The 13392-nt window shown below is 42.5% G+C and overlaps 1 protein-coding gene across 1 annotated transcript in view; it reads left to right on the plus strand.

Moving 5' to 3' along the window:
- GDA (guanine deaminase) overlaps nucleotides 1-13392 on the plus strand; it is a 70221-nt gene that overhangs the window by 37598 nt on the left and 19231 nt on the right. The window contains exons 6-10 of the mRNA XM_029054954.2: nucleotides 581-608; nucleotides 1641-1748; nucleotides 3398-3505; nucleotides 6318-6415; nucleotides 10675-10742. Of these exons, the coding sequence (XP_028910787.1) occupies nucleotides 581-608; nucleotides 1641-1748; nucleotides 3398-3505; nucleotides 6318-6415; nucleotides 10675-10742 (410 nt within the window). The remainder of the gene's footprint in view (nucleotides 1-580; nucleotides 609-1640; nucleotides 1749-3397; nucleotides 3506-6317; nucleotides 6416-10674; nucleotides 10743-13392) is intronic.

The raw sequence follows: 13392 nt of genomic DNA on the forward strand, positions 1-13392 counted from the left end.
GACTAATGTAAAATTGACACCTGATCTGTGACCATATGTTCAGCAGTTTCTCTTAATGTGTTTGGATAGTCAGACTCCCCCTCAATCCATATTTTCTTCTGAATAGGGTAAATATAGCACAACTTCAGGCACGTGTGTATCCTCCCTAGAAAATTGAGGAACAGCTTTCTACTTTCCATGAACTGGAGGCTGAGAACTCTTAAATCCCCGCATGGCGAAAGAGCTTCACTACAGTGCATGAAGCAGAGTATACAGCAGCATGCTAGAAATAGAGTTGAAAATAGTAGAATGGATTTGGGGCTGTGGAAATGTGCATGAACAAGCCAAATGAAGGGGTACTTTTATGCTTGTGTTAGAATATATAATTATGTTTTCAGTGGATTTTATGCACCCATGTCTTTGGTTTCAAATGATAAAGTGAAGTAATTATTACATGTCTGTCTTTAATTAGTAGTGATGAAGATTTTGCAAGGGTTGAGTTTTCAACTCCATGCATAAAATTGGGGCATGTGGAGAACATGTTTTTAAAAAGTGTATTCATTTCTGGATTTCTCAATTGCCATTTGTTATTTTGCTTCAGGTTTATTATCGAAATGCTACAAAAGAACGTAAGTAAATTTCCCTTTGCACAGCAGCATACAGCTGCGTCATCTCCATCTGTTAATGAGTAAGATGGCTTCTCTGTAAGTCATGGCCAATTCAATTCTGGGACCACCCAAGCCGGTTCTTGGTTTGAGGCTCTTGCCTATAGGTTCTTTAGTCAGTATCCCAGGACCATAAAGCAGTACTGGTTGGTTAGCCCACTGATAAGTTGTGGAATAGACAGACATAAATCCATCAAGGAATCACATTTTGGTCAGTGATTTCTGGTACCAAGCAATCAATTGCATATGCATTTGGGTCTCTTCCTCTTAAGCACTTTGATATTCACCCCTCCCCCAGTCCCATAGCACTTATAAATTACAGATGGAAATGTTTATTTTATTGTCTGTTTCCTTGTCAAGACTCTGAGCTCCTTGCGGGCAGGTACCATCTATACGTACTCTTTTCTAGTGTCCTCTCCCAAGTGCTTAGTGCGGTTCTCTGTACACAGTAAGTGTTCAATAAATACCATTGATTAATTGATTTTTCTATATGGATGCAACTCCGAAGTCAGTAAATCATATTTATTGAGCAATTAATGTTTGCAGGGCACTGTACTAGGCAATTAGGAGAGCATGATAGTCTTCCTGTGTCCACAGGCTCCTCTCTAGAGTGTCACCAAGTGACAGGGAGTGAGAGAGAAGAATAAAAAAAAGTCATTGAAATAAATTACCATTTTTTTCCTTGGATGGCCTAATTCTCAGTGTCCTCCTGTATCTAAAGATTTTTAGGCTTAGAGTTCCTATTGACTCCAGGTTTGTGGGGAAGAAGCAGGTAGATAAGTATGGGAGGTGAAAATCAAGCCCGTGGAGGATGGGCGAAGAGTTGGGGCGGAGCTTCTCCAGGCTTCGGTTTCTGTGGTGAATGTCCAGGGGTGACTGAAGGCTGTAGCAATAAGATCCTAATCCATGTTTTCACACTGTGCTGGCTTTTGATTCTCTCCTGCATCAGAGGGGTGCCCATAATCGCTATATAAACTGTCTTTGGAATGTTTTCAGTATCCAAGGGTGAAGCCCATAGTGACACCACGTTTTTCACTTTCCTGCACTGAAACTCTGATGAGTGAACTTGGGGACTTAGCACAGGCCCACAACCTGCATATTCAGGTATGTTGCATTGTTTCTCTACTTTGCCTCGATTTGAAGGATTTCCCTGGGCCCACTAGACCGTTAGCTCCTTGAGGGCAGAGACCATGTCTACTGACTCACCCAAGTGCTTAGTACAGTGCTCTGTAAATACTATTGATTGATTGATCCCACACCCTGAAGGTAGTCTCTAGCTCATCCCCCAATACACCCTTCTATTGACACTGCACTTCTTCCCCGGCCAGATTTTACATCTCAGTGCATCCCAACCCTCTCCCACCCCAAATTGCCCAGAAAGGAATTCTTCCCAAAGAGACATTTTTATAAGAAACTAAGCCATTTCACAAAACCATGTGTTTACTGGGTTACTATAGCAGGCTCTTGCTTTAGAAGCTTTTCCCCCAGCTGTATTTTATTTGAAACATTTTCAGAATATATCGTATTTAAGGGGAAACTAGCTACCTTTTGAATAACTGAAGGATCTATATTCCACCTTATAAAGATGCATTTAAGAAATGCCAAGTGTCTTATTTTAAAACCAGTAACATGAGTGCATCTTAGTGTGTCATTAACTTGCTGCAATTTAGAAATAAAACATTTTTTAAAGCTTACAGCTGTGTTAAAATTGGGAGAGTTTTTTTTTTTTAAATACGAGTCTTAATTATATGCTCTACTGAAATTCCCATACTTTAACATTATCACACTTGGTTACCAGAAAGGACAGGTGAAAAAAAAAAACGTAGCACAATGATTCTTCATCTTTTCTGTGATGGTGTGTTTTCAGAATTTGCCTTTTTAAAGTCCATTAACCTTTTGCTGCTTGCTCTTCTCACGCTCCATCCTTAGTATTAGGAACACCAGGAATTTATGATCAGTAAGTGTTTGCATTATTGATGTACACCAAGATCTCAAAGAATGTTTTCCCTAGTGACCGGGGTCAAATCAGAAAAGTTGCTACTCTCCTCCCTCGCTTTGCCTTGGAAAGGAAGAAGATTGCTATAACCAGCCACATTTGTTACAGTTTTTTGTGGTGGTCTTTTTTTTCCAAAACTCATCATCAAAATATAAAGCGAGGAGTAGTTCTCCTCACCTTCTCTTTTTCTCCTCCTCTTCTGTGGACACCCATTTCCTATAACAGTGTCATGCACAGATGCTTCTGATGATAAAACCCCTTGATGCAATTGTAGAAATTTCTCATCTGCTTGGGTACTTCACAGTTGCCACCAGTTTTCCTGAGGCTACTCTGTAGTCAGGGAGGGGAGAGGGTGTAAGAAGGAGGGAGAGAGAGGACAGTTAACACTTTTGCTAAGGACACTTGCAACATCCTCTTTTGGTGTCCCAGAGCTCCAAACAAAGACAGAGGTATTGGATTAATAATAACAATAATGATGATAATTTTGGTATTTGCTATTATTCGTACTCTCTACCTCTTTCTGGGGCCAGACTTGGTTAACAGCATACAAGGAGATTTGGGCTGGAGGTGGCGAAAGAGGTGGGAGCTTCTGACCCTGGGGGATTTGGCCAGCTACTGCTCATTCCTGGCCCATGGGGGAGCATCCTCCTTATTTCCCTCGGGATGCTTAAACAGGCTGGCCCAGATGGTTCCTACCGTTGCTGAGTCGGCTGTGTCATCTCTCAGCTTACAGTCAGCGCTTTCTTCTCTCTTACAGAGCCATATCAGCGAGAATCGTGATGAAGTTAAAGCTGTGAAAGAACTCTTTCCCAATTATAAAAACTATACTGATGTGTATGACAGAAATAAGCTTCTGACTAACAAGGTAATTTTCAGACATTTACCGAAACTAGGATGTGTAATAGGTGTCAGTTTCTAAAGCAGAGATCGTGTCGACCCTAGTAGGTAATGTAGACCAAGATTTCCCTGTTTCAAATAATCCAGATACCTCAGGCTAGTATTTTGGGATTTTTTGAACTGAAGTGTCTGGTCATTGGGGCCAAAAGATGTTTTTTAAATTATCCAGATAGAGTAGGCCTGAGCAGACTGCTAAAATCTCATTTGTAGTCTTTTAGCTGGGAACAGAAAGTTATGGGCATTCATTTTAAGCAATTCACTGGTTTTGTATCCAGAGCTTTATTACTACAGGAAATTTTTTTCATTGCTGTCTTTTTTTAAAAGGGGCTTTCATTGTGGAGTTGTTTAACTGGAATTTTTATACAAAAATATTTTAAATAAAATTACCACAAACCCAGTAGTCAGTGAACATGTCAAACATTTGAGTTACCTCCTGCCTGTGAACTAGTAAAAGGAGAAATAAATACTATACATGTCTTAGATGCAAAACATTTCTCAGAGAAAAGGGCAACTGCATTTGGGAGTTTAGCTAGCAAAGCAAATCACTTCTTATTCCATATCAGAAACTGTCATTTGGGGGTAATAGGTTTATTTTGTTAAGCATAGAATGAAATGAGGGTTTATTTATATGCCAATAAAGCTCCCTGCGGGCAGGGAACAGGTCTCCCAACCCTCTTGTATTGTATTTTCCCAAGCACTCATTATGGTGCTTGGCACACAGTAAGTGCTCAGTAAATATTGATTGATTGAAATTTTATGGTGGTGCTAATGCCGTGCTTACTGAGTCATGTCTAGCAAAAAACTGGAAACACTATTTGTACTCATGATTGGCATAGCTGCTACAAGAGTTGATTAAAAAATAATGTTTTGGGTTTGGAAAATTCTATTGCTCCCAAAGTCTCTGAGGGGGGCTTGAAAGAGAAACAGGATTTTCATCTACAGGAACACTATCCGCTTTATTTCAGAAGGTCTCTTTAAACTGTTTAGCCTGAGCAACTTTTGTTACAAAGTACCAACATTCCATGATGCCTTATTTCTGAAGAGACATTTAAAATTATTTTCGGCTAATTCAAAGCTACATTAGAATGGATACTGAAGAAACAAAAATCAATCTTTTCTTCACCATTACTGACCCTACACCTCTCTAAATGGAGGAAATTTTGTTTCAACAGTTCCGTATAGAAATGAAATCAGAGCAGACACAGCTCTGCAGATATTTCTCTGTGTCTGAGTTCGGGTAGAGAACATAACCTAACTCTGATTCAGGTTCCCGTCAAAGGGGAAAAATAATTCTAACCTGCCTCACCAGGTTGTTGTAGAGCGTAAGTTGCAAAGCATGCCTGATTCAGGCTCAGGTAAACCCAGAGGACATGACCAAGGCCAGGTTTTCCAGAGGAGGAAAATTGCTCCTCCTGTCATGCAGGAATGGAAAGGTTCCACATTGGGGTGACTCTGTCTCAGTATTTTGGGATGTAGGTCACTGAAGGACTGTGAGCCCCAAGTGAGACCGGATTATCTGATATCTACACCAGCGCTTCATACAGTGCTTGGCACGTAGTAAGTCCTTAACAAATCAACGAATCAATCGTATTTATTTAGCACTTACTGTATGCAGAGCCCTGTACTAAGTGCTTGGGAGAGTACAATACAGCAGTATTGGTAGACACATTCCCTCAAGAGGGGGAAAATAGCACAGTTATTATTAAGGTTGGGGAGGGTTATGGTCAGGCAGTGAGTTGGCGACTGCACTCGAGCAGCTATGGGAATGGGGGTACCATTTTGCCTTCCACCCCCACTCAGTTTGAAGTAATGCAAAAAAGTGGTGGTTCCAGCAGCTTTAGGAAAGCTTCTGGGAGAGGGGATGAATGGTAGGATTCTTCCTCAGTCCAGGCAGGGTGTTTCTAACCCTTTAGGGGCCTGAAAAAGACAACAGAGATGAGTGATTGCAGCAATCGTTTTACCAACAGTTAAGTGCTTCATAAAAGCTCGCACTTAATAATAATAATGTTGGTATTTGTTAAGCGCTTACTATGTGCAGAGCACTGTTCTAAGCGCTGGGGTAGATACAAGGTAATCAGGTTGTCCCACATGAGGCTCACAGGTTTAATCCCCATTTTACAGATGAGGGAACTGAGGCACAGAGAAGTTAAGTGACTTGCCCACAGTCACACAGCTGACAAGTGGCAGAGCTGGGATTCGAACCCATGACCTCTGCCTCCAAAGCCCGTGCTCTTTCCTCTGAGCCACACTTGTGACTGTCATAATAACAATAAATATTAATTTCATTCATTCAGTCATATTTATTGAGTGCTTACTGTGTGCAGAGCACTGTACTAAGCAATCAGGATAGTACAATACAACAATAAACAGACACAGTTCCTGCCCACAATGAGCTTACATTGCAACCAACTGTACTAGTACTAGATGATTTTCTGGATTCTGAAGCAATAACCTAAAAGCTATTCAATGGCAACCTCAATGTAATGCCCTTTCACTGAGAAGCAGCATGGCCTAGTAGAAAGAGCATGGGCCTGGGAGTCAGAAGACCTGGTTTCTAATCCTGAGTCCACCACTTGCCTGCTGTGTGACTTTGGGCAAGGCATTTAACTTGTTCCCTCCTTCGCAAAATGGGGATTCGATACCTGTTCTCCCTCCTAACTTTAGACTGTGGGCCCCATGTCGGACCTGATTATCGCATATCCAGCCCAGTGCTTAGTACAGTACCTGGTACCTAGTAAGCACTTAAATACCACAATAATTATTGTGATTACTACCTGCAGACGGTGATGGCTCATGGCTGCTACCTTTCCGATGAAGAGCTGAAGGTGTTCTACGAACGTGGAGCTTCAATTTCTCACTGCCCCAACTCCAACTTCTCGTAAGGAGCCAATATTCGTTGGAAGGGTTGACTAGATTTAGACTTGGTGGGGGCAATTGGCTAGGGAAATTAGGAGCAAGAGCTCTTTGTCTTCGTTGTCACTGTACCATCCCGACAAGGTGTAGCAGTATCGGGACACCGCAGCGTCGGCCACATTGAAAAAGTAGCAGGCAGATTGAGAAATGTGGCTTTTCTAAAGGACCCTTTCTCCTTCTCAAGGTCATCTTTTGTCTTCCTGTCCTATCCACTCAGAGGAAAGATTTAGAGTGGTTGTGGGAGTGGGAGAAATAACGGCTGCTTGCTTTTGAGAGGTTGCCTGTTTTGATCAGTGTTCTGTTTGGGGGAGGCTCCTGCAGTTGCCAGGCATCTTTTTAGTGAAGTTTTACTTTATCCCCATAGTGGCATTGGTAATATTTTTTTGTATTAGTAGTAACCAACCAGTTGAAGTACATGCTCTCCAGTCCTCTCCTCTCCAGTCCCTCCCGCCTCCTCCCCCTTCTTCAATTCTCCCATCTTTCCCAGAAGTGTTTCAAGAGATCTCCGGCCTTCTCTCAAAATCCATCCCCTCCATCTGCGCCTCTGTCCCCATCCCTTTGCACTTTATCAAAGTACTTGCCCTCTCCTGTCTTCCCTCCCTGACCACCGTCTTGCACTGTTCGCTCTCCGATGGTTTCTTCCCTACTGCTTTGTCATGTCAGTGTGTCTCCTATCTGGGAAAAAAAATCAAACAAAACCCTCGTTTGACCCCATGGCTCCCTCCAGTTGTTTCTCCATCTCCCTCCTACCATTCCTCTCCAAACTCTGTAAGTGAGTTGTCTACACCCGCTGTTTCAAGTTCCTCTCCTCCAGTTCTTCCTTGACCCCCTCCAATCTGGCTTCCATTCCCTTCACTCCACAGAAACCTCCCTTTTAAAAGTCACAGTGATCTCCTTCTTGCCAAATCCAATGGCCTCTATTCCATCCTAATCCTCTTCAATTTCTCAGTTGTCTTTGCCAACCACCCCCCTTATGCTGGATACATTATCCAACTTCAGCTTCGCTGACACTCCTCTCCTGGTTCTCCTCCTATCCCTCTGGCCTTTCATTCCCAGTCTCTTTCATGGGTTCCTCTTCTGCTTCCCATTTCTAAATGTGGGAGTCCCTCATGGCTCAGTTCTGGGTCCCCTTCTATTCTCCATTTACACCCACTCCCTTGGAGAACTCATTTGCTCCCAAAGCGTCAACTACCACCTCTATATGGATGATTCCCAAATTTACATTTCCAGCCCTGATCTCTCTCCCTCTCTGCAATCTCGCATTTCCTCCTGCTCTCAATATATCTCTACTTGGAAGTCCCGCCAACACCTCAAACTTCTCATGTCTAAAATAGAACTCCTTATCTTCCCACCCAAACCCTGTCTTCCCCCTCACTTTTCCATCACTGTAGACAGCACCACCATCCTTCCTGCCTCACAAGCCCATAACCTTGGTGTTATCCGTGACTCATCTTTCTCATTTAACCCACATATTCATTCTGTCAAAAAGTCTGGTCGGTTCAACCTTCACAACATTGCTAAAATCCACCCTTTCCTCTGTGTCTAAACTGCTACCTAGTTAATCCAAGCACTTAGTCTATCCCTTCTTGATTACTGTAGCAGCTTCTTTGCTGACCTTCCCGCCTCCTCTCTCTCCCCACTCAAGTCCATACTTCACGCTGCTGCTCGGATCATTTTTCTGCAAAAATGTTCAGCCTGTTTTTCCACTCCTCAAGAACCTCCAGTGGTTACCCGTCCACCTCCGCATCAAAGAGAAGCTCCTTATCATCAACTTTAAAGCACTCAATCATTTTGTCCCCTCTTACCTCACCTCACTGTTCAACTATTACAACCCAGCCTGCACACTTCACTCCTCTAATGCCAACCTAACTCACTGTACCTCAGTCTCATCTATCTCACCGCCAACCTCTCACCCACGTCCTGCCTTTGGCTTGGAACACCCTCCCTCTTCATATCTGACAGTCAATGACTCTCTCCACCTTCAAAACCTTATTGAAGGAACATTTCTTCCAAGATGACTTCCCTGACTAAGCCCTCGTTTCCTCTTTTCCCACTCACTACTATGTCACCCCGATTTGCTCCCTTTATTCATCCCTCCTTCAGCTCCACAGCATTTATGCCCGTATCCGTAATTTATTTATATTAATGTCCATCTCCCACTCTAGACTGTGAGTTTGTTGTGGGCAGGGAATGCGTTTGTTATATTGTACTCTTCCAAGTGCTTAGTTCAGTGCTTTGCACAAAGTAAGCGCTCAATAAATACAGAAGCAGCGTGGCTCAGTGGAAAGAGCATGGGCTTTGGAGTCAGGGCTCATGAGTTCGAATCCCAGCTCTGCCACTTGTCGGCTGTGTGACTGTGTGGCTGTGTGACTGTGTGGCTGTGTGACTGTGGGCAAGTCACTTCACTTCTCTGTGCCTCAGTTCCCTCATCTGTAAAATGGGGATTAAGACTGTGAGCCCCACGTGGGACAACCTGATTCCCCTATGTCTACCCCAGCGCTTAGAACAGTGCTCGGCACATAGTAAGCGCTTAACAAATACCAACATTATTATTACATTATTATTACAATTGATGCTGTCTCCAACCTACAAGTTGCTTTTGGCCCACCCACCACTGTCTGCCGGTCCTCTGCCCTCTGTCATTCTGCTGTGTTGGGTTTCCCCAGAGGATGAAGGAGAACTGCCAGACTCTTCAGCCATCTGGCTAAGCAACACAGTGAATCTCCTTTTCCCTGACCTGGAAAATAGCCACTCACCCAGGATCCATCAACCTGTGTACCAGGCAAATAGCAGAGAATGCTGACTTAACTTCCATTACTGCTTCTGCCCCTCCTATTGGGAGGAGGGACTGCTTTAAAGCAACATAAAATCCCAGCCTGACAGATGATTTACATAACCAGAGTTGTTGCCCTCGGCTGGTTTTAAAGCTCTTTATCCCCACTCTCTGAGCCACTAGGCTCTCTCTGTGCTCCTTCCACTGGTCTGGTTGTTCCAGATTTTGACGGTGTAGGGGAATAGAAGCATATCGGTGAGCAAAGCCTCTTGTGACTCCAGAACTCCATTTCTTGCTGCCTTGGATAGGTGGCTTCTGCCTCATTTGACAGAAGTGCTTATGTATTTAGGGAGGCAGAGCAAAGAGCGTGGGGTTTGGAAGGTTTGCCACTGACTTGCTTTGTGATTTGGGGCAATTCATTTGAACTCCTTGTGCTTGTTTCGTCATCTGTAAAATGGGGATAATAATGCCTTCCTCTTCCTACCTCGGGGAATGCTGTGAGGAGAAAAAATGGCTTAAATGATGTGAAAATGTTTTGGAAAAATTAAAAGCACTCTACAAGTCCAAGGAGGCATTATTATGATTACTGCTACTTTTATTATCAGCATATAAGCTATTAACCCTTTGGCACTTAGAAGCCAAGCAACAGAAAGCAGCATGGCCTAGTGGAAAAAGCACAGGCCTGGGAGTCAGAGGACCTTGCCTGCTGTGTGGGCTTGGGCAAGTCACTTCACTTGTCTGGGCCTCAGTTCCCTCATCTATAAAATGGGGATTCAGTGCCTGTTCTCCCTCCTACTTAGACTGTGAGCCCCATGTGGGACAGGGACTGTGTCTGACCTGATTAACTTGTATCTACAACAGTGCTTGACACCTAGTAAATACTTAACAAATATCATAATTATTATTATTACAAACATGCCATTTAAAGATGATGTGCATACATTTATATACATATATATACACACACACACATATATTTTATTTGTTAAACAAGCACTGTCCTAAGCTCTGGGATTACCACTTGGGGCTCACAGTTTAAGGCATATGTGTGTGTGTGTTTGTGTGTGTATATATATATCTATATATTTGATTTCCATATACTTATAAAGATATCTTTGTTCCATGGGTCTTTTTATTTTTTATATTCCTGTCAATGTGTTTTATTTCATATTTGTTATTAATTGTGCTTGCCTTCCTTTTTGGCCAGTCTCCTCAAGAAGGGTTTGTCGTGTTCTTTTGTTGTTTGTTGTTGTTGTTCCTTTGTTACTCCACGTAGCTCTGGATGAAGTGCATTGTGCACAAATGGTGCTCAAAAAATAGCATGGAAAAGCATTTTCAATAGCAGGCAAACCACTTTAATATTTCATTCTGTTTGGCCATAATGTTGTTCTGGGTTTGATTCTCTCTCCTCCCCTCCCGCCCCCCCCCAACCCTCACCTTGTCCTCTCCAGGATCTGCAGTGGATTCCTAAATGTACAGAATGTGATGAAGCACAAAGTGAAGATTGGACTTGGCACTGGTGAGTATCCCATAATTTGTCTGTGGTTGCTGATGCAATTAAAGGGGCCCCCTTATCCAAAGCAAATGAGCACAACTATAATTTAAATTAATCCTATAGATTTCAAGTATATATTTTCTCTACTAGAAAAACCTTTTAATGACTAACCTGTTACATAGCCTAGGGCACATTCAGGCAAGTTTTGTGTTTCCTTCCTCCCTTTTAAACAAAATGGAGAAGAACAAAGTGACGCAAGAGGAAATCATGGCCGTGGTATGTTATAGTTCTATCACTCTATTTTATTGAAGAAGATTCTAGAAAAAGCAGGTTAAGTGGCAGAGCGGAGGCTCGGAAAATATTTGGCCTGTTGCCAGTTGGAGTGACGAATTTACATAGTGACTGAGAGATTAACGAATGGAAAAGCTGGACACAGAGTGGGAGGAGTTACCGGGAAGAATTAATAAAAGGACAGAGGACGTTGGGATTGGAGATCTCTTGGGCAGTAAAGATCTTCAGGAAGTGAGGTTCTTTCAGTGGAGGAAGTGGAACTGAGAGAAAGGAAGAGATGGTCAAGGCAGGAGCAGAATTCATTAGTGGAGAAAGATTTGACTAATTTGATTTATTTTGAGACACTCCAAACCCATGAATTACTTGAGAAGAAAGGTGTCAATGAGGGGATAAATTGCTGATGGAGCTTTGGTAATATTGAACACTTAATAAATCCCAGTCAATCAGTCGGTGGTATTTATTGAACACTTACTGTGTGCAGAGCACTATACTAAGTGCTTGGGAGAGAAAAGTGTAACAATTAGTAGATACATTCCCTGCCCATAATGAGCTTACAGTCTAGAGGGATGCATAATAATTTGTTGAACACTTACTGTGTTCCAACCACTGTACTAAGCACTGGAGTAGATACAAGATAATCAGGTCCCACAGGGGGCTTACAGTCTAAGTAGGAATCCCTATTTTGCATATGAGGGAACTGAAGCCCAGAGAAGTGAAATGACTTGCCCAAGTTCCCACAGCAGACAAGTGGCAGAGCCAGGTTTAGAACCCAGGTTCTCTGACTCCCAGGCCCCGGGAACTTTCCACTGGGCTATGCTGCTTCCCTCTTCTGCTTGTTTTGCTTTCACTTAGTGCAGCAGCAAAATGAGACTCCCTCACTATCACCTCTGAATGTTTATTTTCCTGCAAGGCTTTCCAGAGGGCTGATGCCTCCTTGTTTTCACGGTGTATTTTAGATGTTTCTCCTGGTTGTATATCATGCTGCTTACTTAGGAAGCATGAGTCATGCCTTTTAATGTCTAGGCTGAATGGTGTGTGATTCTAACAAAAAAATTTTTAATGCAAAGAGTTTCTGAAAAGAGGGCTTAGAGAATGTTGTCATTTTTCATTATGAACGCCCACAGAGGACAGCAACTAGGAGAAGCATCTGATTTTTCTGATGTTCAGGCTCATCGGGATTTTGTGTGTGCTGACATTTGAAAAGTCTAAAGTTTCCCAACTTAGCCCAGATCTCAACAGATGGAAAAAAGAAAGCCTTTCTATTATCAAAATTATTTTTAAGAAAAGTCTACCAGTTCCCTCCTTTTTTGCAAACTGGCTGAAGGTGTGTTTACCAAGTCCATTATTGTTTGCCCACCCAAAATGTGGTTTATTTCTTTTTTTTTTTTTTTGGTTTCATTTTTTTAAACATTTTAGCCAAACTGAATAATTCAGGATCGAAAAAACACCATTATGTCCAAAATTACTGCCTGATCACCTGGTGCAAATTCAAGTAATAATAACTAATATAACAAAAACTGCTGAGCCTGTGACTTTTTATGGCACTGGGTATGGGGTATAAAATCAGTCAGTGGTATGTATTGAGCGCTTACTGTGTGCAGAGCACTGTAATAACTGTTTGGGAGAGTACGATACAATAGAGTTGGTAAATAATCCCTGTCTTCAAGGAGTTTGCAGTGTAGTGGGGAAGAAAGACATGTAAATAAATTACAGGTGAAGAAGCAGCAGTGTATAATAATATGTACATAAATGGTGTGGTTTTATGTGGCTAAATAATGAAGTGCTTAGGCATACAGACCCAAGTGCATAAATGGCAGAAAAGGTAGGGCAGATAGGGTGGGGAAGGGAGAGGTTAGTCAGGGAAGGCTTCTTGGAGGAGATATGATTTTATTAGGGCTCTGAAGATAGGGAAAACAGTGGTCAGTCAGATATGATTCAGGAGGGAGTTCCAGGCTGGAGGGAAGACATGAGCTGGGGATTGGCTGTGAGAGAGATGAGATCAATCAATCAGTGGTATTTAGTGAGTGCTTACTGTGTGCAGAACACTGTACTAAGCATTTGGGAGAGTACAGTACAGTAAAGTACTGTAAAGTAGAGGAGCAGCATGACTCAATGGAAATTGTGCGGGCATAGAAGTCAAAGGACATGGGTTCTAATCCCGGCTCAGCTATGTGACTTTGGGCACGTCACTTAACTTCTCTGTGCCTCAGTTACCTCATCTGGAAAATGGGGTTTAAGACTGTGAGCCCCATCTGGGACAACCTGATTACCTTGTATCCCACCCAGTGCTTAGAACAGTGCTTGGCACATAGTAAGTGCTTAAATGCCATCATTATTATTATTATTAAAGTTAGTAGACACTATCCCCACCCACAAGGAGATT

Source organism: Ornithorhynchus anatinus, chromosome X5, assembly GCF_004115215.2.
Source record: "Ornithorhynchus anatinus isolate Pmale09 chromosome X5, mOrnAna1.pri.v4, whole genome shotgun sequence".
Taxonomy (NCBI): Eukaryota; Metazoa; Chordata; class Mammalia; order Monotremata; family Ornithorhynchidae; genus Ornithorhynchus; species Ornithorhynchus anatinus.